This window comes from Buceros rhinoceros, unplaced genomic scaffold (genome assembly GCF_000710305.1).
Source record: "Buceros rhinoceros silvestris isolate BGI_N320 unplaced genomic scaffold, ASM71030v1 scaffold7308, whole genome shotgun sequence".
Classification (NCBI taxonomy): domain Eukaryota; kingdom Metazoa; phylum Chordata; class Aves; order Bucerotiformes; family Bucerotidae; genus Buceros; species Buceros rhinoceros.
In genome coordinates, this window is record NW_010428521.1 from 37285 (window position 1) to 58616 (window position 21332).

Sequence of the window (21332 nt, forward strand, 5' to 3'; positions counted from 1 at the left end):
GGAAAGACTCATTAGATTTACCACTTTCCTCATCCGAGGGAGTCTCATCCTTCGTCTTTTCTCCTACTGCTTCTGCGTAGAGGTCCTTGTATAAGAACGACAGAGCAGGTGGCTCCTCTAGAAGCTCTGGATTAACTGCAGCAACAGTGGTAGGGAACAACAGAGATCGTTCTAGCACGCGTTCATCTGAATCAAAGAGTGGGGTCCCTGGTGACTTCCGTTCATCTTCTACATTTGTAACCTTTTTACTGCTAGTATCAACTGATTTCTGCAAAGGTAAAGGGTTTGGAGCATCTGCATAGGACTGCATTTTGCTTTCTCCTTTCACAGTACCATAAAAGACTTCATCCAAATCCTCAAGTAAGGAAAAGTCCTCTTCCAAAGTATCTACCTCAGTGCTTTCTTTAAAAGATGTGGCTTCTTCTACAGGTTCATTGGGATCTTCTGTCACAGGAAACAGTGAACTTGGTCTTTCAAAATGTGGCTTAATTGGGGATTTGTCATCAATCAACGTATATTTTTCAAAATAATCCACGTCAGCCATACCATTATTAGGATCCAACACCACATTATCATTGTCTTCTGGAAACACAGGTTTTTCTTGTTGTGTTTCTCCAGTTTTTTCAACATCATAATTTTTGACCAATTCTTGTAGTTCATGGCTTGCAGGCTTTCCCAACACTGAGCTTTCTGAAATTTTTGTAGTTTTTCCAGAAGCTAGAGCTTTATGGCCATCATCAGCTAATTTTCCTTTAAATGGAAGATTTGTTTCCAAGTATTCTAGTTTATCTGGCATGTGTTTACTTTCTTCTTGATCAACAGAAGAAATATGTGTAGGAGGATGAATATTGAGTATTTCGTAACCTTCTGAAATTATATTAAATAAATCTTTTTGTTCAGCGGTCTCTGGAGCATGCTGGCTGTCTTCTACAGTGCTCACATGTTCTCTTTCTTCCTCTTCTCCTCTCAGGTAATGTTCAGGCACATCAGATACTTTGTCTACCTCCAGATGTTGCACTGATTTGATTTTTGCAGGATTTCCGGTTCTAGTTTCATGCTCTGGAACTTTGTCTGGACCTCCATTATCTCCTACCAGAGAGGATAAATCATACCTTTTCATTCTGTGGCTACTGTCTGAGGGCACTCTGTGGGAAACTTCACTTGACACCAAATCAGAAACTCTAAAATTATGTCCTTTATTTCTTATAGCATCATGAACTGTAAGCTCTGTGCAACTTGCAGCTGGGAATTGTTTTGATCCAAAATCGGAAGTTTCCTTTGGAGAAAGTTGAATTCCTTGCCTGTCTACCTCTGCAGCTCTTACAGGACTAATTGAGCGAGCTTTCACCTCTTCTGCCAGCCAGCTAGCTATCCCAAAAGATGGAATATCTGGATTCTGCTTTTCTTCAGAACTAGAGCTAATGGTCTTAATCTCTGCTGAAGAAGGACTGCCCTGTTCATCAGAATAATGCTGAGGTTTTTGTGTCACAGTTTTATACACAAGATCTGAGGAAGCAGCTTCCAGATGCTCTGAGGTTGTATGCGTTTGGTCTGCAAAATATTGTTGCATTTCATGCCTAGCCTCTCCTTCAGCATAAATGCCTGAAACTCTATTAGATTGCTTTCCAAGCATGCCTACATTGTTCAATGAAGTTGATGGAATATTTTGTTTCTCTTCATCATCAGTGAAAGCGACTGATACTGACTTTACAGGTAATGTATGGAAAGGCATAAATGAATCTGATGACACTGCTTGCTGGTCTGCTACAGCAGTCACCTTTGAGTCTGTCGCCACAAACCTTGGCACTGTCTGCACATCAGGTTGCATTTCTTGCTTAGCCTGCTGAGTAGTGAATTTGGGGGGACTTCTTAGCTGCTCTGATGACAAATATTTTGTGTCCAACAGATGACCTTGAGATTCTTGCTCATCTTGGTCTTGTGTGTACATTAGAGAGGTACTCTCCGACTGCACTGTCTTCACTCTTGATGTTTCAGACGAACAGACCTGACTTTTATGCAATTCTTTTTCCTCAAGTGGTGGAATTGCATGTTTACACTCTGATTGTGCGTACTGGCAGACAACTGGCTGCATGCTTTGTTTTTCTTGTTCAGCAAGGGACTGTGTGGGAATCAAATATGCAGAGGCTGGTTTTGAATAAGGTGGAATTTCTTGCTGACATGTTTTATCAGCTGAATAAAATGGAACTGATGGTTCAGACTCCAGTTTTGAAGGTACTGTTAAATAATCTTGACTTTCCAGTGTTTCTCCTTTATCTGTAGAATACGAAAAATTTGATTCTTCAGATCCTAATTGCATACTTGTGTGGAAGTACTGTGGAGTCTCTTCTCTCTCTGTTTCAGGTGAAATTACCTGTTCAGCCTCTGACTGTGTGGCCACAGGCAAACGTAAATGATTTTTTGTATTCTCTGCTTCTTTTCTTGCAAAGGAGAAACCTGATTCAGGCTGGGCCATTTCTGACTGCTCTGTTTTACCGTGGGTGTAAGATAAATCTAAGTGCTTGGGCAACAGGCCTCCAGTTACAGGTGAAGACTTCGGACTTCCTTCTGGTTTTCTTTCAGAGGTAGAATGTGAAATACCCAAAGGTACAGACACTGTTTGTTCAGCAAGAGATGAATACGGTCGAATTTTTTGGCTCCCTGCTTCCTCAGTGGAAAAGGATAAATCTTGTTGTTCAGTTTCGAGCTGAGCAGTTGGAGATGAAGTAGCCCCAGTGTCTTGCTTCTCTGAATGTTGTGGTCTCAGAAGGACCATTTCATGCTTTTCCTCTTTGCCAGTAAGACATAATAAAGTGGATTGTTCCAAGTCTGGTTGTGCAGTTCCTTGGTCCTCGGTCCTGACAAAGGTACTTGATACAGAAGGTGTTTCTAGTTGCTCTGTTTCAACAACAGAATACTGCAAATCAGTGGACTGCAGTTCAGGTTGGATCCCATCTCTCTGCTCCATTTCACCTGTAAAATATGGTGTCTCTGGATACTCCAGCTGGGCAGTCTGTGATTGACCTGTTTCGCCATATGAGTACAATAAATCTGGTGGTTTCATTCGATGAGTCTCTGCTTTCCCAAGAGGGTATGACAAATCCAGACATTTTGGTTTTAGTTGCAACTGCTCTGCTTTTCCTGTGGAATATGGAAAATCAGGAGACACCAACCCTGCTTGTGCAGTTCCCCGTTTCTTGGTTTTGCCAAGCAAATGTGATAAACCTCCTTGCACTAAGTCAAACTCTGAAGCTGGTTTCTGCTTTTCTTCACCAACGGAGTGCAAAAAGCCAGGCTGGGCCATTCCCTTTTCCTCTAGTTTGCCAAAGGACTCCAAAAGCTCTGGCTCTTGCTGTACCTCCTGGGCAGGTTGTGAATGCTCTGATTTGCCAGCTGAATAGGATAAATCCATTTCTTCCACTTCTGGCTGTTCACTTTCATGGTGTTCTAGTCGCCCAATAGAATACGACAAATCTGGATATCTCCTTTTCTGATGTGAATCTTTCTCTTCTGTTTCTCTAACAGGGTAAGATAGTTGCGGATGTTGCAACTCTGGCAATACCATTTCTCGTTCTCTTTTGCCAGAATACAGCGAATCTGTATGTTTCACCTTGCACAGTTCACCTTGTACAGTTTGCATTTCATCTGTTTTACCAAATGTTAAATCTTGTTGCCCTAAGTCCATTTGTGTTGATTCTTGTGACAGTGTTTTGCAAATAATAGAATATGACAAACTGGGAAGTTCCTGCTCTGGATTCTTAACCTCCGGTTGTATTCTTTCTCGCCGTGCTGTTTTGCCAGTGAAATGCAGTAAGTCTTGATGCTCTGCTTTGACTTGAATGGTTTCTTGTTGCTCTGTCTTCCCAGGGCAAGATAATACATCTGGTTGTCCTAACCCAAGTTGTGTGGTTTCTTGTTGCTGTGTTTTATCAGCGGAATATGATAAATCTGAATGCTCTAACTCTTGTTTTTCCATTTCTTTTTGCTCTTTTTTGTGAAAGGAACACAAGAAGTCCTGGAATTCCCCTACCAGTGGGGCCCTATTTGGTTGCTCTGCTGTGCCACCAGATCTTGAAAACATTGGCTGTTCCACTTTCAGTTGTGCTGTTTCCTCAGGGTGTAATGTATAGCTTTCCCTCTCCTGTCTGACCTCCAGTTGTGTGCTTCTTTTTTCTTCACTAAGAGAAGCGGACAAATCAGGGTGCTGTACTTCGCCCATGGCATCATCTGAATGTTCAGATTCCAGTGGGGCAGCCCATGATGGCTTCATTTTGACAAAAGAATGAAACAAATCATGTTCTTTCAACTCTGGCTCTGTTGTTTTATGAGGTTCTGCTGTGCTAACAGAGGATGACAAATCTGCATACTCTGATGTTGCTTGGAAATTTTGGAGTCCTTCTGTTTTCCCCACAGAGCACTGCAGCTCTGGGTGTTCTGCCTGCATTTCTGCACCTTCCCATTGCTCTTCTTTGCTGAGATATGATGAAAAATCACTTGGCTGTTCCTGCTCTAGTTCACTCTTTTCTTGTTGGTGTTCTGTGCCAGTGGAATGCAATAAATCTGGATACTCCAAATCCACTTCAGCAATTTGAGACTGCTGTGTTTCACCAACTGAACATGATAAATCCATTATTTCTGATTCTGGTTCTATGATTTCCTGGAGTTCAGATTTGCCAGTAGGTAACTCTGAACGGTTTGATTTCTCACATGCTGTTTCTTGTTCTGCTTCACTAACAGAATAAGACAACTGTGTATGTCCTAACTCTGGCTGCGATTTCTTGCCTTGTGCAGCTCCTTTGGAAGAGTGTAGGAAGTCCAGCTGTTCCTCTTGAGCAGTTTGTGCTTGCTTTGTTTTGCCAGGCCAAGATGATAGATCTGGTTTTCCTACCACCGGTTGTATAGTTTGTTGTGTTTGTGTTTTATCAATGGAATACAATAAACCAGGATGCTTTGCCTCTTGTTTTGCCGTTTCTCTTTGCTTTGCTTTTCCACTATCAGATGATGCATCTGGAGCTCCTAGTTTCTCTTTTTCAGCTTGTGGATGCTCTGCTCTGCTGACAGACGGTCCCTCATTAGGGCATCCCAAGGCTGTATACTCCATCCCTTGCTTCCCCGCTTCATCAGCAAGAAATACCAAGTCTGTGTGGCTCAGCTCCAGCTCGGCAGGTGGGAGTAGCTCTGTTTTGTCACCAACATGCAATGCATCTGGTTGCAGCCCCAGCTGGGTTGTTTCCTGCACCCTGTCAGGGCAACATGCTAGGGGAACATGTTCAGGTTTCAGCTGTGCAGTTCGCAGTCCTCCTGCTTTGAAAACAGAGTAAGGCGAGTCATGATGTCCCTGCCCTGGTTCTGCCATTTCTTCTTTTGCTGTACCCGCAGAATGGGTCAAATGTGGAAATTCTGTTTCTGAACGAACAGTTTTCTGTTCTGCTTTTCCAAAGGGGTAAGTTTTCTTTGTTTCATGTCGTGCTTTTTGTTGTACCTCTGCGCTGTCCAGATGATATATCTCATCAGTGTGCTCTGCCTCTAGCGGGGCCATTTCATCATCTGGCCGGTCAATGGAAAATGATAGACCTGATTGTTCCAAGGCCTTCTGGGCATGTTTTAATTGCTCTGTTTTACCAGGAGAATATGGTAACTTTTCTTGCTCTGACTTCTGTTTTGTGGTTTGCTGCTGTCTTTCTCTGCCAATAGAAATTTTCCAGTGTTTCTGATCCAACAGTACTACTTCTTGTTGGTTTGTCTCATCAGTGGAATGTGACAAATCAGGATGGTTCATTTCCCATGTTGCAATTTCTGGCTCACTTTCTTTGCCAGGGGAATATGTCAAATCTGAATGTTTTGACTCTATTTGTGCAGTTGCTGGAGCAGCTCTTTTTCTGGCCACTTTAGGCAATTCTTGATGTTTAAATTCAAATTCTTGAGTTGCTTGTTCTTTGGCTTTATCAGAGGTAAAGGATAAATCTGGATATTTTGAATCCAGTTCCGAAGTTTCTTGATGGTTTGTTTGACCATCAGAGCACGAAAAACTTGCATATTTAGATTCTACTTCCATACTTTCATCTTGTGCTTCTTCACCCAGCAATAATTCCTGATGTTCTGTTTTGCCAGTGGAATATGATGTCTCTGACTGTTCTGCCCTCAGCTGTGAGATTTTATGTTGCTGTTCTTTTCCAGTAGAATATGACAAAACTGGATGCTCTGACTGCAGTTGAGTAGTTTCTCCTTGCACTCCCTTGGCTCGGGAATGCAGCTTACCTCCAGGCTGTGAATCATGCTGTACAGGGTGCAGCTGTTCTCCTTTGTCACCCAAATGTGACTCTAGAGAGTTGTCTAAATCTGCTCGTGCCACTTCTTGCTGCTTTGTTTCATTTGTGTGATACGGTAAATCTGACTGTGCTGTTTCCAGGTATGCAGTTTGCTGTGTCTCAGCTCTTCTGGTGGAATCAAATGTATCTCGATGCACCAAGTGGAGTTCTGTAGTGTTTTCTTTCTCTGCTTCTTCTATCAGACATGATAAATCTGAAGGTACCAGTGCAAACTGTGCTGTTTCCTCTTGCTCTGCTTTTTCAGGAGAATAAGACTTCCGCTGTTCTAGTTCAAAAAGAACAGATTTTTGTTTTTCTGTTTCTTCCCTGGAAAATAAAATTTCTGGATGATCCATTTTCAGTTGTGCACTATCCAGTTCCTCCATTTCTTTCCTGGAAGAAAAAATGTCTGGAAGCTCCATCTCCGGCTGTGCACTCTCTGATTTGTCTGTTTCTTCCTTAGAAAAAACTTCTGGATATTCTGTCTCCAGTTTTGCCCTCTCTGGATCCTCCGTTTCTTCCCTGGAATATGAGAAATCTGGATGTTCCATCTCCAGTTGTGCCTTTTCTGGTTCCTTCATTTCTCTCCTGAAAACAGAAATGTCTGGATGCTCCCGCTCCTGCTGTGCACTCTCTGATTCCATCATTTCTTCTCCAAAATATGAGAATTCAGGGTGCTCCATCTTCGGTTGTACACTTCCCGAGTCTCCAATTTTTTTGCTGTAATTTGAGAAATCTGGTTGTTCTGTCTTCAGCTGTGCACTATCCAGTTCCTCCATTTCTTTCCTGGAAGAAAAAATGTCTGGAAGCTCCATCTCCGGCTGTGCACTCTCTGATTCCATCATTTCTTCTCCAAAATATGAGAAATCTGGATGTTCCATCTCCAGTTGTGCCTTTTCTGGTTCCTTCATTTCTCTCCTGAAAACAGAAATGTCTGGATGCTCCCGCTCCTGCTGTGCACTCTCTGATTCCATCATTTCTTCTCCAAAATATGAGAATTCAGGGTGCTCCATCTTCGGTTGTACACTTCCCGAGTCTCCAATTTTTTTGCTGTAATTTGAGAAATCTGGTTGTTCTGTCTTCAGCTGTGCACTATCCAGTTCCTCCATTTCTCTTCTGGCAGAAGAAATGTCTGGATGCTCCATCTCCAGCTGCGCATGCTTTGATTCATCTGTTTCTTCCCTGGAAAAAAACTTTGTCTGCTCTGACTCCAGTTGGCCACTCTCCAATTCTTTCGGTTCTTCCCCAGAACACAAGAAATCTGCCTGCTTTGTCTCCAGTTGGGCATCATCATATTCCTCTGTTTCTTTTGTGGAAAAAAGTATTTCCGGATATCCTGTCTCAAATTTTGCCCTCTCTGGATCCTCCGTTTCTTCCCTGGAATATGAGAAATCTGGATGTTCCATCTCCAGTTGTGCCTTTTCTGGTTCCTCCATTTCTCTCCTGGAAACAGAAATGTCTGGATGCTCCATCTCTGGCTGTGCACTCTCTGATTCCATAATTTCTCCTCCAGAATATGAGAAATCCGGGTGCTCCATCTTCAAATGTACTCTTCCTGATTCTCCAATTTTTTTGCTGTAATTGGAGAAATCTGGTTGTTCTGTCTTCAGCTGTGTACTTCCTGATTCTCCAGTGTCTGGATGCTCCATCTCCTGCTGTGCACTCTCTGATTTGTCTGTTTCTTCCTTGGAAAAAACTTCTGGATGTTCTGTCTCCAGCTGTGAACTCTCTGGATCCTCTGTTTCTTCCCTGCAATATGAGAAATCTGGATGTTCCATGTCCAGTTGTGCCCTTTCTGGTTCTTCCATTTCTCTCCTGTTAACAGAAATGTCTGCGTGCTCCAGCTCCCACTGTGCACTCTCTGAGTTCATCATTTCTTCTCCAAAACATGAGAAATCTGGGTGCTCTATCTTCGATTGTACGCTTCCTGATTCTCCAGTGTCTGGATGCTCCATCTCCTGCTGTGCACTCTCTGATTTGTCTGTTTCTTCCTTGGAAAAAACTTCTGGATGTTCTGTCTCCAGCTGTGAACTCTCTGGATCCTCTGTTTCTTCCCTGCAATATGAGAAATCTGGATGTTCCATGTCCAGTTGTGCCCTTTCTGGTTCTTCCATTTCTCTCCTGAAAAGAGAAATATCTGGATGCTCCCGCTCCTGCTGTACACTCTCTGATTCCATCATTTCTTCTCCAAAATATGAGAAATCTGGGTGCTCCATCTTCAGTTGTACACTTCCCGAGTCTCCAATTTTTTTGCTGCAATATGAGAAATCTGATTGTTCCATCCTCAAATGTGCACATTCTGATTCCTCCATTTCTTTTCTGGAAGAAGAAATGTCTGGAAGGTCCATCTCTGGCTGTGCACTCTCTGTTTCGTCTGTTTCGTCCCTGGAAAAAAAGTCTGGATGTTCTTTCTCCAGCTGTGAACTCTCTGGATCCTCCGTTTCTTCCCTGGAATATGAGAAATCTGGATGTTCCATCTCCAGTTGTGCCCTTTCTGGTTCTTCCATTTCTCTCCTGAAAAGAGAAATATCTGGATGCTCCCGCTCCTGCTGTGCACTCTCTGATTCCATCATTTCTTCTCCAAAGTATGAGAATTCAGGGTGCTCCATCTTCGGTTGTACGCTTCCCGAGTCTCCAATTTTTTTGCTGTAATTTGAGAAATCTGGTTTTTCTGTCTTCAGCTGTGCACTATCCAGTTCCTCCATTTCTCTTCTGGCAGAAGAAATGTCTGGATGCTCCATCTCCAGCTGCGCATGCTTTGATTCATCTGTTTCTTCCCTGGAAAAAAACTTTGTCTGCTCTGACTCCAGTTGGCCACTCTCCAATGCTTTCGGTTCTTCCCCAGAACACAAGAAATCTGCCTGCTTTGTCTCCAGTTGGGCATCATCATATTCCTCTGTTTCTTTTGTGGAAAAAAGTATTTCCGGATATCCTGTCTCAAATTTTGCCCTCTCTGGATCCTCCGTTTCTTCCCTGGAATATGAGAAATCTGGATGTTCCATCTCCAGTTGTGCCTTTTCTGGTTCCTCCATTTCTCTCCTGGAAACAGAAATGTCTGGATGCTCCATCTCTGGCTGTGCACTCTCTGATTCCATAATTTCTCCTCCAGAATATGAGAAATCCGGGTGCTCCATCTTCAAATGTACTCTTCCTGATTCTCCAATTTTTTTGCTGTAATTGGAGAAATCTGGTTGTTCTGTCTTCAGCTGTGTACTTCCTGATTCTCCAGTGTCTGGATGCTCCATCTCCGGCTGAGCACGCTTTGATTCATCTGTTTCTTCCCTGGAAAAAAACTTTGTCTGCTCTGACTCCAGTTGGCCACTCTCCAATTCTTTCGGTTCTTCCCCAGAACACAAGAAATCTGCCTGCTTTGTCTCCAGTTGGGCATCATCATATTCCTCTGTTTCTTTTGTGGAAAAAAGTATTTCCGGATATCCTGTCTCAAATTTTGCCCTCTCTGGATCCTCCGTTTCTTCCCTGGAATATGAGAAATCTGGATGTTCCATCTCCAGTTGTGCCCTTTCTGGTTCTTCCATTTCTCTCCTGAAAAGAGAAATATCTGGATGCTCCCGCTCCTGCTGTGCACTCTCTGATTCCATCATTTCTTCTCCAAAATATGAGAAATCTGGGTGCTCCATCTTCAGTTGTACGCTTCCCGAGTCTCCAATTTTTTTGCTGTAATTTGAGAAATCTGGTTGTTCTGTCTTCAGCTGTGCACTATCCAGTTCCTCCATTTCTTTCCTGGAAGAAAAAATGTCTGGATGCTCCATCTCCAGCTGTGCACTCTCTTCTGCGTGCTCCAGCTCCCACTGTGCACTCTCTGAGTTCATCATTTCTTCTCCAAAACATGAGAAATCTGGGTGCTCTATCTTCGATTGTACGCTTCCTGATTCTCCAGTGTCTGGATGCTCCATCTCCGGCTGAGCACGCTTTGATTCATCTGTTTCTTCCCTGGAAAAAAACTTTGTCTGCTCTGACTCCAGTTGGCCACTCTCCAATTCTTTCAGTTCTTCCCCAGAACACAAGAAATCTGCCTGCTTTGTCTCCAGTTGGGCACTATCATATTCCTCTGTTTCTTTTGTGGAGAAAAGTATTTCTGGATCTTCTGTCTCCAGTTTTCCCCTCTCTGGATCCTCCGTTTCTTCCCTGGAATATGAGAAATCTGGATGTTCCATCTCCAGTTGTGCCCTTTCTGGTTCTTCCATTTCTCTCCTGAAAAGAGAAATATCTGGATGCTCCCGCTCCTGCTGTGCACTCTCTGATTCCATCATTTCTTCTCCAAAGTATGAGAATTCAGGGTGCTCCATCTTCGGTTGTACGCTTCCCGAGTCTCCAATTTTTTTGCTGTAATTTGAGAAATCTGGTTTTTCTGTCTTCAGCTGTGCACTATCCAGTTCCTCCATTTCTCTTCTGGCAGAAGAAATGTCTGGATGCTCCATCTCCAGCTGCGCATGCTTTGATTCATCTGTTTCTTCCCTGGAAAAAAACTTTGTCTGCTCTGACTCCAGTTGGCCACTCTCCAATTCTTTCGGTTCTTCCCCAGAACACAAGAAATCTGCCTGCTTTGTCTCCAGTTGGGCATCATCATATTCCTCTGTTTCTTTTGTGGAAAAAAGTATTTCCGGATATCCTGTCTCAAATTTTGCCCTCTCTGGATCCTCCGTTTCTTCCCTGGAATATGAGAAATCTGGATGTTCCATCTCCAGTTGTGCCCTTTCTGGTTCTTCCATTTCTCTCCTGGAAACAGAAATGTCTGGATGCTCCAGCTCCATCTGTGTACCCTCCAATTCCTCCATTTCTTCCCTGGAAAAAGGGAAGTCTGAATGCTCTGTCTCCATCTGTGTTCTCTCTGGTTCCCCAATTTCTTTGCTGGAAGATGAGAAATCTGGATGCTTCATCTCCATTTCCATACTCTCTGCTTGCTTGTTTTTTTCAATGGAAAAATCAGGGTGATCCAAATCTACTGTTTTATTTATAGCTGAAGATTTCTGAGTTTCTTCTGTTTCTGTGTGAATAGGATATGAAATGCCAAAATATTTAGAATCTGTCTTTTCAGGAATAGGTGAATTTAGTTTAATTCCTTGATCCTCTGTTTCCTTAAGTGAGGAGGAAAAGTCTGGCTGGAACTTTGTTTGCTTCTCTAAGTGAACATTTTGGATTGCCGGTGATGGGGTCTTTTTACCCTCTTTTTTTTCATCGGAATACAATAGAATCGAAGGCTCAGTTTCTGACAGTGCAGCTGTTGATGAATGACACTCAGTTTTTTGCTTCTCTGTTTCATCTACCGCATGTGGCAAAAGCACATGTTCAGACTCAGATTCTGAGGTTTCTGAAGACTGAGAAATAATATCCTCCTGTCTTGTTTCAGATAGAGTGGAATATTTGGATATGGCTGATGGAGCACTAGGTAAGTAAGACTGAACTCCTGATTTTTGTGCTTCCCTCTCAGGATGTTCTGACATGGATGCTGTAGACAAAATAGTTTGAGCACTTTGTTTATCTAATTCATTAACAAAATCTGCTGAAACTGACTGTGGTGAAGAATTGGGTTGAATTTCCTGCTCCTTTGGTTCGTTCAGATGATCTGGTGCTGTCAAAAGGGATTCGTCTGGTTTCTTGTTCGCATTTTCAGATGAGGGAATTGGCACTTGTTTCTCTGATTTATCATCAGACTCAAATGAAACAGAAGTTCTTTGCTCTGTTGTTGTCATTTTGGCCACAGGTGAGTAACTTCGCTGCATCCCGGCTTCTTCAGGAGGGCAGGACTTCAGTGAATGTCCTGATGCCTGACTTGGAGTCTCCAAAACAGATTGTCTGTCTTTTCGTTCATCACGGTCAACAGCTGTTTCTGCACCAAAGCTTGAAAATCTGCTTGGTTTATCTTTCATTTTAATGGGTTTAATATTTTCAGATGAAACATCATCTTCAGTAGGAAGCTGTTTTTGAAGAGGCATTGTTGGTGAAGAATAGCTTTGGTTTGCATGTGCTGTGGATTGTTGTCTTTGTTTCCTTCTTCTCTCTGATGGTGTTTCAAGATTTCTGCTTCTTGTTCTCTGGAAATGTTTTGGATGTGTTGCTTCTGGAAGTGAACTGAACTTCTGCAATCTTTCTTTTACTGATGTTTCAAGGAACTGTTCAGAATCTCCTGAAACTGAGCTGCTTCTCTGGATTCTGGTTTTTTCCAGTGTTTCAGGGGCTGGCTCAGTCCCTCCAAAAATTGAGTTGAACAGCTGGATTCTAGCTTGTACTGGTCCTCCAAGGATGGGCCCTACTTTTCTCAGTCTGCTCTCTCGAAATATCGATCTTATTGGAGCACGTTTTACTGGTTCTTCTGTGATGTCCTCTAGATCTTCATTGTCGTCCAACATTTCCTCATCTATATCTTGTGCTTCTACGTGTTCAATGTTCAACATGGAGGCCCTCACATCTCCCAGAACAGTTCTTGGTTCTTGTCTCTGCATTCCAGAAGAGTCACGTTTTATTCTGCCCTGGCCTCCCTTCAGGCTTGTAGACATCGGCATCCTATTTGAAGATTTGCGCTTCCTTTTCCGAACAACCTTACCTTCATCCATAATGAAGATCACTTTTCCTGGAGGAGAACCTACCGGTGAACTTTCCATACTGTAAAGGTCAGAAGTGGTGCTAGTTTCTGAGGCCCAGGGAGTAGAACATCTGCTGGAGCTGGTTTCCCAGGTTATCCCACTGTCTTCACTTTGAACCGTTACCATAGAAAAGGAAGGGTTAGTCATGATGTACTGCAGCTTGGGTTTCACATCTTCACTTTGGATAAGATCTTTTAAACTAAACCCAGAAAGAACAGAAGAAAAAAAAAAGCTGTAAAAACACATGGCAAATTAAATTATTGCAGTAAAATCTAAATTTTTGCATTAAAGCAAAAATGCTTTTCAAAGCTGTAAAAATATTGCCTGAACCCACATTTTGAAACAGAAGCACAAGAAAGTAATATTTAATTTGAGAAATGTATTTTAGATATTTTTTGCAAAGCATCTTGCAAGGTTAGTTCAATGAAAGGGAGGTGTTTAAATGATCTTGACAATGCAGGAAAACAGTCTTTGATGTGACCTTGTTTTACCAGTGTGAGATTGAGCTGATTCTGGGGCTGTTCTCCAGTGTGTGATGATCTCGCAGTATAATTTAAACTTTGATTTAAACACATATAAGATACTGTCAGTGTTTAAATAGCACCAACACTTGCTTTGCTCAAGTGTAAATGATTATACAATGCTCAAAGGAGTAGAGAATCTCTCCTCTACTTTGTTACCACCTTATGTTTTATCCTCTAAACACTCTATATATTTAACAATTAGAACACATTAAACAATAAAAATATACTGAACCCTCCCCAAATGAACTAACAATGTTTTATAAAGCTAACTTTAAACTTTATAATATGTAATCAGTGCACTATCCTACGATGCAATCAAATCTCTCTCAGTTAAAAAAAAATACTGGAAAACTGTTATTTGGGAAGATTTTGGAAAGAAGCCTTAAAAAATAAGGATGGCAAAAGCAATTAAAAGACATAATACTATTAGTTTTAAAGAAAGTATTTTTAAGGTTGCAATAGTTATTCCCAAAAAAGCTTAGAAAAGGTAATCAAAACACTCAAATCCAATATTTCTTCAGTAGGCAGTAATTCATTTAGGGAGATCGTGTTAGCAGCCAGTGGAAAGAAAGGCAAAGGCAAAGGCAAAGGCAAAGGCAGAGGCTTCAGTCGAGCAGAAGAGGAGAATTCTCTGTCACTCCCATGGAAGAATGGAGAGCTACTGCCATACAATGTCCGACTTCCACTGAACAGTGGGAAGAATCACTTCCTATGTGATTAGGATAAAACACTTCCTCAGCAAGAGTGAAGAAATCCGTCTCCTGAGCATGGGATCGGGAGAAGCAGAACCTGTCTGACCAGCTGCCACAGGCTTTGACCCAGCACCACATAGATGCCAATGATGCCTGCAGGCTGCCAGGTGGGGTGGGGAAAGTCCTGAGGAGCAGCAGTTGGCATCGCTCGGGAGGGCACTGAGTGCCTCACAGAAGGCAGAGGTCTTTTTGAAGGAGAAGAGGAAATCCTGAGGACAACCATGATCACTCCATCAAGCAGACTCTCTGAACCATAAGGTTTTTGTAAAGGACACTCAGCAAAACTGCTCAGTACCTGTTGGAAACAAAAAGGTAATCCTGATAGTAGCAGTGTTGGCCTACTTTTCCATGAGTTTGCTTTCCAGAGCACCAAATAAGAAGGCCTGCACTGGGCTAGCCCATGCTGAGTTCTGTGCAGATGAATGCACAGACCATCTTATCTCTGACATTCTTGGTGGTAACTGAAGACTAAAGTCACCCTGTGGGTCAACAACCTGACCAGGTAGTGGTGGTACAACACAGTATCAAAGGCCAGTGATGGGGCTTAAAGCCAGTTGTGGTGACTGGGCTGTCCTGGAGACCATGACCAGCAGGACAGCTTGGGCTAAAGTCCACAATTCAAAGCGAGTCTGACGGTGCAATACTAAATAATTACATCTTAGCTGAAAAACTTCTCAAACCAACCATTAAACAGGTACAAAACCCAGGATGTACAGCTGATTATCTGCCTTCATGTAACACTCCCTAACAAAGCTAGCTCCATAAGGTAAAATTCACAGGTTGGAGGAAGAGCCAAAGCAAACAAATCTGTACCAAGTTTGCTGCTAGCTTTTCCTTTGCCAGCTTCATGGCTTGGTATTGTGTTGGCTTGGTCATAGCAAAATAAACTAACCTAAAATGAAATGAATGAATAGCAAAAGTACTAAGGAAGCTTTGAAGGCGAGTTAACTTTTTTAGATTTTTAACTTCTAAATCACCCTCATTTAATTTTAAAGATTTTGATTCACTACCTGGTGTTATTCAATGAAACCCCATGCAGAAGAGAGCAGCATTTCCACTTCAGATGGCTTTAGTGAATAAGAATGGGCTGCCCTGACCCTGCCGATGCAAAAAGCTTGACTTATTCACATCACTGTCTCATTTCCAAGGTTGCGGTCACAGTTCCTATTACTCTACATTGCAATGAGATGGCGCTTTATATTTCTGAGTCCAGAATGAAAGACACAGAAGTCAAGCATTTCCTTCCAATATACTTCTAAACGTTGTCCTCATTTTGTATACAATTTGCTACACAGTAGTACCTGAAAGACCCCTCTCTAGTCAGAGGAATTGTCCACCCTTCCAAAAAGATGTTTGCAATCTTTCAGCTCCATAAATGCAGATATGAAGTCACTGACATCCAAGGACAAAAGCCACTGCTGCCTTTTTTCCCAGCAAACATTCCCCAGCCAATCCTACCTGCTGCGTGCTGTCGGTTTGTTATTTCCCTGCAAGGCCATTAACACAAATCTTTTATAATTCTTGAAGGCACTGAAAACTGGTTTTGTGCTTTGTGTCATAATAGCTTGAAACCAGCTTTTTCACATCACCTACTTTTGCTTCTCAAAGCCCTCTGCTTCTCTACTACAACTTCCATGCTACATCGACAGGGATTTTAGGTTTGTAGTACAGCCTGACAAGCTGGGCACACGTTCCATGGTGTATCACACCAGGGAAGACTTTTCACCTCCCCAGCTGGTAGAGCAGTTGTCTTCAGACATGTTGAGTGAGGTCTGTCCATCTGTCCTACAACGCCACTGTTGCAGAGAAGCATAGCCAGCCCGACAGCTTTCTAAAATCCTTCAGAGCTTCCCTTCACTCTCTTCGCATCAGACATTGTCACCCCTGGTGTCATCAAAATTTGTTGCTGTTTGCTGCATAACACCTCACAAGCTGAAAACAACCCAGATAAAATGACCAAGATTTTGGTCCGCTGTTGTGGCAGTGGCCTGCTCTGACAAGATCTCCTGTTCCCTGAAGGGTCCTACTTCAGCCCTGAAGGCACAATGCAGGTAAGCTGGAAATTGGTATTGGCCAGCTTGTCGTCTCAGTTGAAAGAAATACTTTATTCTTCCGTGTCTGTGGGTTTGTTCTCTGCATTCCTGTATGTTCTGCCCCTTTCTGCCCACAGCAGTCAGAATGCTCAGAGAGGTCTCTGCCTATTGCTCTGTGTTTCCTAGGGCTATAGCTGGGTCATCTCCTCCTTCAGGGTAAGAGAATTTGGAGCTACGGAATGCCACTGTTCTAAAGCCAGCCTTTCACTTTTAACCTACTGCTAACTTCCTTCAGTGTTAACGATGGCCCTTCTGGCAACACAGTGGCTCATGCAACTGTCCAAAATCAAAAGAATAATTATCTCAAGGCTATGCTACAAAGCTGATTTGTATTAAGAGTAGTTGAGAGCCAGGAGCTGGTGTGAGCTGGGCTCACACCTTTTGTTCCAACCCCTGTGCTTGCCAATTTCTGGGAAGGGCCACCACCTGCTGCAGTACTAGTCTCTTTTCCAGACATCAGGTCATGGCATGACCTGGTGGCATTGCCTGTCACAGCTTCAGATGCTGCTTGAGGAACCGCAATACCTCTGTGCCCCAGAGGCCTGCCTTGCTCCCCCATTCTGGATTCTCCACCGTACAGGTCGTGGAGGGAGCACAGGTATCAAACAACACTTCTGTCAAGGTGGGAGACTTCCTTTACACATTGATTTAATCACCTTGTGGAGATCTAATGGGGAACTTCTTGAAGTCTGAGTGTTATGTGAGACCTGAAATTAGAACTTTATCAAGGACTAAAAGGGTTTATTAACTATCTATCTAGAAGGGTGAAGAGAAACAAAACAGAGGATGCCCAGTTGCGGCAGCCAGCAGGGGCTGGGATGCACGATGGGGTCACCAGTTGCACCGCTCCCTGCTCCAACAACCCCACCTCGACATTTCACCCTGCATTCAGCTGCCCCTGGTGCCCTTTTTCTTGAGCCTCCACTTCCCGCTGCTCTCACCTTCCCCACGTGCACACCTGCAGCCAGCAGAGGAAAAACAGACCTGCTAGCCCCTTCCATCCCGGTCCAAGGCAGGTACTGCCTCATGCAGGAAACTATAAATCTTTTCCTGCTTTGAGGAGGGTATGGCAAACTTTTCTTTGGGAAGACAAATCCTCTTCCCACCCCTTGGGCAGGCAGGCAGGCAGGCCGCTGTGGTAGTGCTTCCACTTTCATCTGTTTCACCAATCATTCTAAGCTAGACTTGGCTCTGATCTTCTTGTGGAAGGACTGCTTAATTTAAAAAAATAACTAAAAGAATAATTCCAGAATGGCGGAATTTTTTCCCCATTTACAGGTCTTAGGTCACCACTAAATGAACAGATAAAATGAGCCCCACACCCATTCCAGGCAAACCAGCTACCCAGAAACGCATATAAATAGGCTCTGCAGAGCCATTTTTATGTAAGCCCTGCACACAGACACATGTAGAGACCTTCTCACTGTGAATGAAAATCAGCCAGGAACAGCCCAAGAGATAGAACAGTGTCAGAGCAACTCACCCACCACGTAGTTGTTAGCGACACAGATATTACAGTTGGTATGTAAACCCTTTAATTAGTAAACTATGTTCCTATAGCTAGACATGATTCTCACTGTTACCAACACAGAAATGAAAATTTATTAACTTCATACTCAAGTTTGCCTTAAACACACAATACACGCTTCTGAAATATTTTATCTTCCTTGATGATAAATTACACACAGAGCTAGAAACAAAAGACATCTGCCATGATCCATCTATCTTAGACAGTAAAACACCCAAAGGCAAGAAAATATTTCACGAACTCTCTGAAGATCAGTGGGTTATTTATGCTGACAAGGATGCAATGCCTTATCCCGTCTTTATAAGGGGTTCTGATGCTGCATGTGAACCTCATTACTTTTGCATAAAACCCTATGTTAGGGAAGCAAGTTATTTAAAGATTACATTAAATAGGCTAGTAAGGTGAGAAACCCAAACTTTTCCAATTTTTATGTGCATGCATCATAATTTTGGGGTGAGTCATTAGCTCTGCTGCAGCTTTTGGGATTTCACTCCCTGTGGCTGCTGCAGAGGGACTGCTGTGGAAGCCGGTGTGTCAGTCAGATCTTAAGGGTTCGTGTTCCAGAGGAACACCAAGCATGGCTCTTCTGCCTTCTTTGCAGAGGCACTTGCTGACCCTGGGCCAGCCATGTTGCTGGTTAACTCGTATAAAATACGTATAAGCATATTTAGCATGCTTTAGAGTTGGAAATAGGAGCCAGTAGGGAATTTCTCACTAACTGCAACATTGCATGCCCAGGTGCTGATCAACTGCATGCAGACGAGGAGGCAGACAAATGCATCAGGGAGCTTGGGGCTGTTAAAAATAAATCAATGACATCACGGTCCAGGACAGACTGTCTTCAGCCAAGTCTGCATATCGGTTACACCTCCCCTAAGCTACATTTACAAAGTGCACACATACACACACACACATAAAAACCTCTTCTACAACAAGGGGTTGAAAACCTGTTTGTCAACAAGTAATTGTCTTACAGCCTTAGCATGTCCCAGGGGCTCAGCCCAGCTGTTCCTACTTAGCCAGCACCTCCCAGGAGCTCTGCCCAGGCACTCCGCACAGGAGAAAGCCTTGAAGCTCAACAACCGGGCTGACATTTGCAACCACAAAATTTAAGCCATTAAAGAGTCAGTTTTCCTTAATTCTGCTAAGCTATTGCTGAGCACTTGTTGAAGTTCACCGTATCTGTGCCAAGCCCCAAATTTTACATCTCCTTTAAGCTAATTAAACTAATCAAATGTATTTAAATATACTCAGTTACCGCTGAGCACAGCTGTTATAAACCTCTCCAGTAGACTCTGACCTCTCTTACTAGGAAGGCGGTTAAGGACAGAGATAAGCTCTGCAATGGTTATTGTAACTGAGAGCTAGAGGAATGGCAGTTGTGAGTTAATTCAGGCGTGAGGCGCAATGCCCAAGTTTGCATTGAGGAGGCTGCCAGCGAGAAGCAAGACCCAGCTGTGGCGAGCTGCTACCAGGCACTCATGGAGAAGCTGTCTTCCCAGCATAAACAGTAAATAACTGCGAGGCTACATAGATTTCCCTTCCTTTAAGGGAAAAATGAGCCATTCCCACTTACATTTTGCAATTTGAGTTTTATAATTAGCCATTTAATCGTGAATTCTATTAAAAAATACCCAGCCAGTTCTGATCCAGATGTCTGCAGTGAGTAGCTCCACTCCACCAACTTCAGCTGGATTTCTTGTAGGGTCGCACCCATGTGCAAACAGCACATAATCCCTCTCTCTGCTGGTACAGGACTGAGGATTCAACAGCTGCCTCAGGGAAAAAGCAGCGTTACACACCAGGGGTGTCCCCCCACTTCTTTTGGACATTAGTGCTCCACTCCTCCTGCAAGGAGGCTTTCCTACAGCCCTGCGCTACGTTTCCCTGTTTGGCTTTTGTTCCTGCAGCACTCGGGGTGGGTTGGGCTGCACAGAGTCACCCTGCCTCACTTCCCTCCATCTTTTTTCTCCCAGTGACCATCAGCAATGTCAGAAACTGCTTTTAAGTGCAATACACCCACAGTGGTTTGTAAATGCAGGATGGCTCCATGGCACTGAGGTTTTAGAAAGTGTATGACTGACATTTCACGAAAAAATGGTTTCCGGAAATACCCGAAAGTGTCACTATTAATGTCTTTTTGGTTCTTCCTAGAGTATCCACCTAAAACCGACAAGCCTTGCTCAAGACAGGGAAAAAATCTTGCCACCCAGTGTATGCCAGGGAGTCTCAGGCCTCCAGTCTCTTTTTGAAGCCAATACTGCTGGCATGGCTGGAGGAGTCTGTCCGTGGGGATCAGGTTGCAGATGCCTCTGCATCCTGCACAGGACCAGGGCCTTAGACTGGGCATCAGGCCACTGTCTCACTTGTTATTTTCCTAATGGCAGGATCACGATATTAGGACAACAAATTGTTTCTGTGCAAGAGTTTTTAAGAAAAAGAATTTTAAAAAAACCCCTCAAAGTGATAAAATATTCCTTATTCCATGCCAAAAATCAGCCACACAGATTGTGAACAGCAATGGTGAGCACGTACAACAAGGTTTTCCTTTACTGGAAAAGAAGAAACTGAAGAGGGAGGGACAAGGGGAATGAAGAAAGTGATGTAAAAAGGAACAAATTTCAATGCACCATTATAATCTTTGACCACTTTCTCCCTGACAAGCAAATCTGCAAAGCATTTAAAATCAACATGTGACAAAGAGTCCGCCAGAGAGGGAGGAGCAGAGAGAGATGCCACTTGAGCTGTAACACCAGAGGATCTTTAAATAGAAAAGCTTTCAGGGAACTCAGGGCAGGCGCTTACTGCGCAAAACTTAACTACAGCCATACCCATCTGAAAAAAAACCACATTAACAGCCCTTCGCCCCCTCCCCTCTACTTTTTTTTTTTTTTACTGCACCAGCTGGGGAAGGGAAGATGTAAAGGCACTAAAACCGGTACCAGGCCCCAATCCTGGCATCCCCCTGGTCCAGCACTTTGGAACCAAACTGCCAGCTCCCCCCGAGGCTGCGAGTCCCTGGGACGGCAGTACCTGTTAGTCAGCTCCTCTGCTTCCTTCGGGTCCACAGCCTCCTCCGCCTCTTCCTCCTCCTCCTCTTCTTCCTCCTCCTCCTCCTCTTCTTCCTCTTCTTCTTCATCCTCTACAAAGGATGAAGTCTCAGACGCCCTGTCACACTCAGCGCCGCGGTACCCCTCCATGCCCTTCCCAGCTCAGGCCCTTGCCAGTGATCTTTACCCCCGACCCTGTCCTCCCCAGGGTTGCCTGAAGCAACTGTCATCCCCAGCAGCTCTCGCTTCTCCTGACTCAGGGGAGTCTTTAAATAGAAGGCAGTGGAGTTACAGCACCGAGCCACTGCTCGTCCTACCCTGGGTCCTAGCACCAACCAGGTGCCAGGACATGTGGCAAAACCCGTGGGCCATCTATCCGGCTGCTCGCCCCTTTCACCTGCCCACTGCTGCTGCCGACGAGGTGTTTTTTACAGCAGAGATGGGGCAGCTGGGCAGTGGCAGGGGGGGGGGGGGTGCA

General features: G+C 43.7%; 1 protein-coding gene across 1 annotated transcript in view; it reads right to left on the reverse strand.

The window, feature by feature from the left end:
- Positions 1–21004, reverse strand: part of CMYA5 (cardiomyopathy associated 5) — a 49597-nt gene extending 28593 nt beyond the window's left edge. Inside the window, exons 1-6 of the mRNA XM_010142308.1 lie at positions 20838–21004; positions 10894–13106; positions 10234–10500; positions 9744–10095; positions 6676–9437; positions 4–6591 (exon numbers count right to left, since the gene is read on the reverse strand). Coding sequence (XP_010140610.1) covers positions 4–6591; positions 6676–9437; positions 9744–10095; positions 10234–10500; positions 10894–13106; positions 20838–21004 — 12349 coding nt within the window. The remainder of the gene's footprint in view (positions 1–3; positions 6592–6675; positions 9438–9743; positions 10096–10233; positions 10501–10893; positions 13107–20837) is intronic.
- Between the last annotated feature and the right edge of the window lie 328 nt (positions 21005–21332).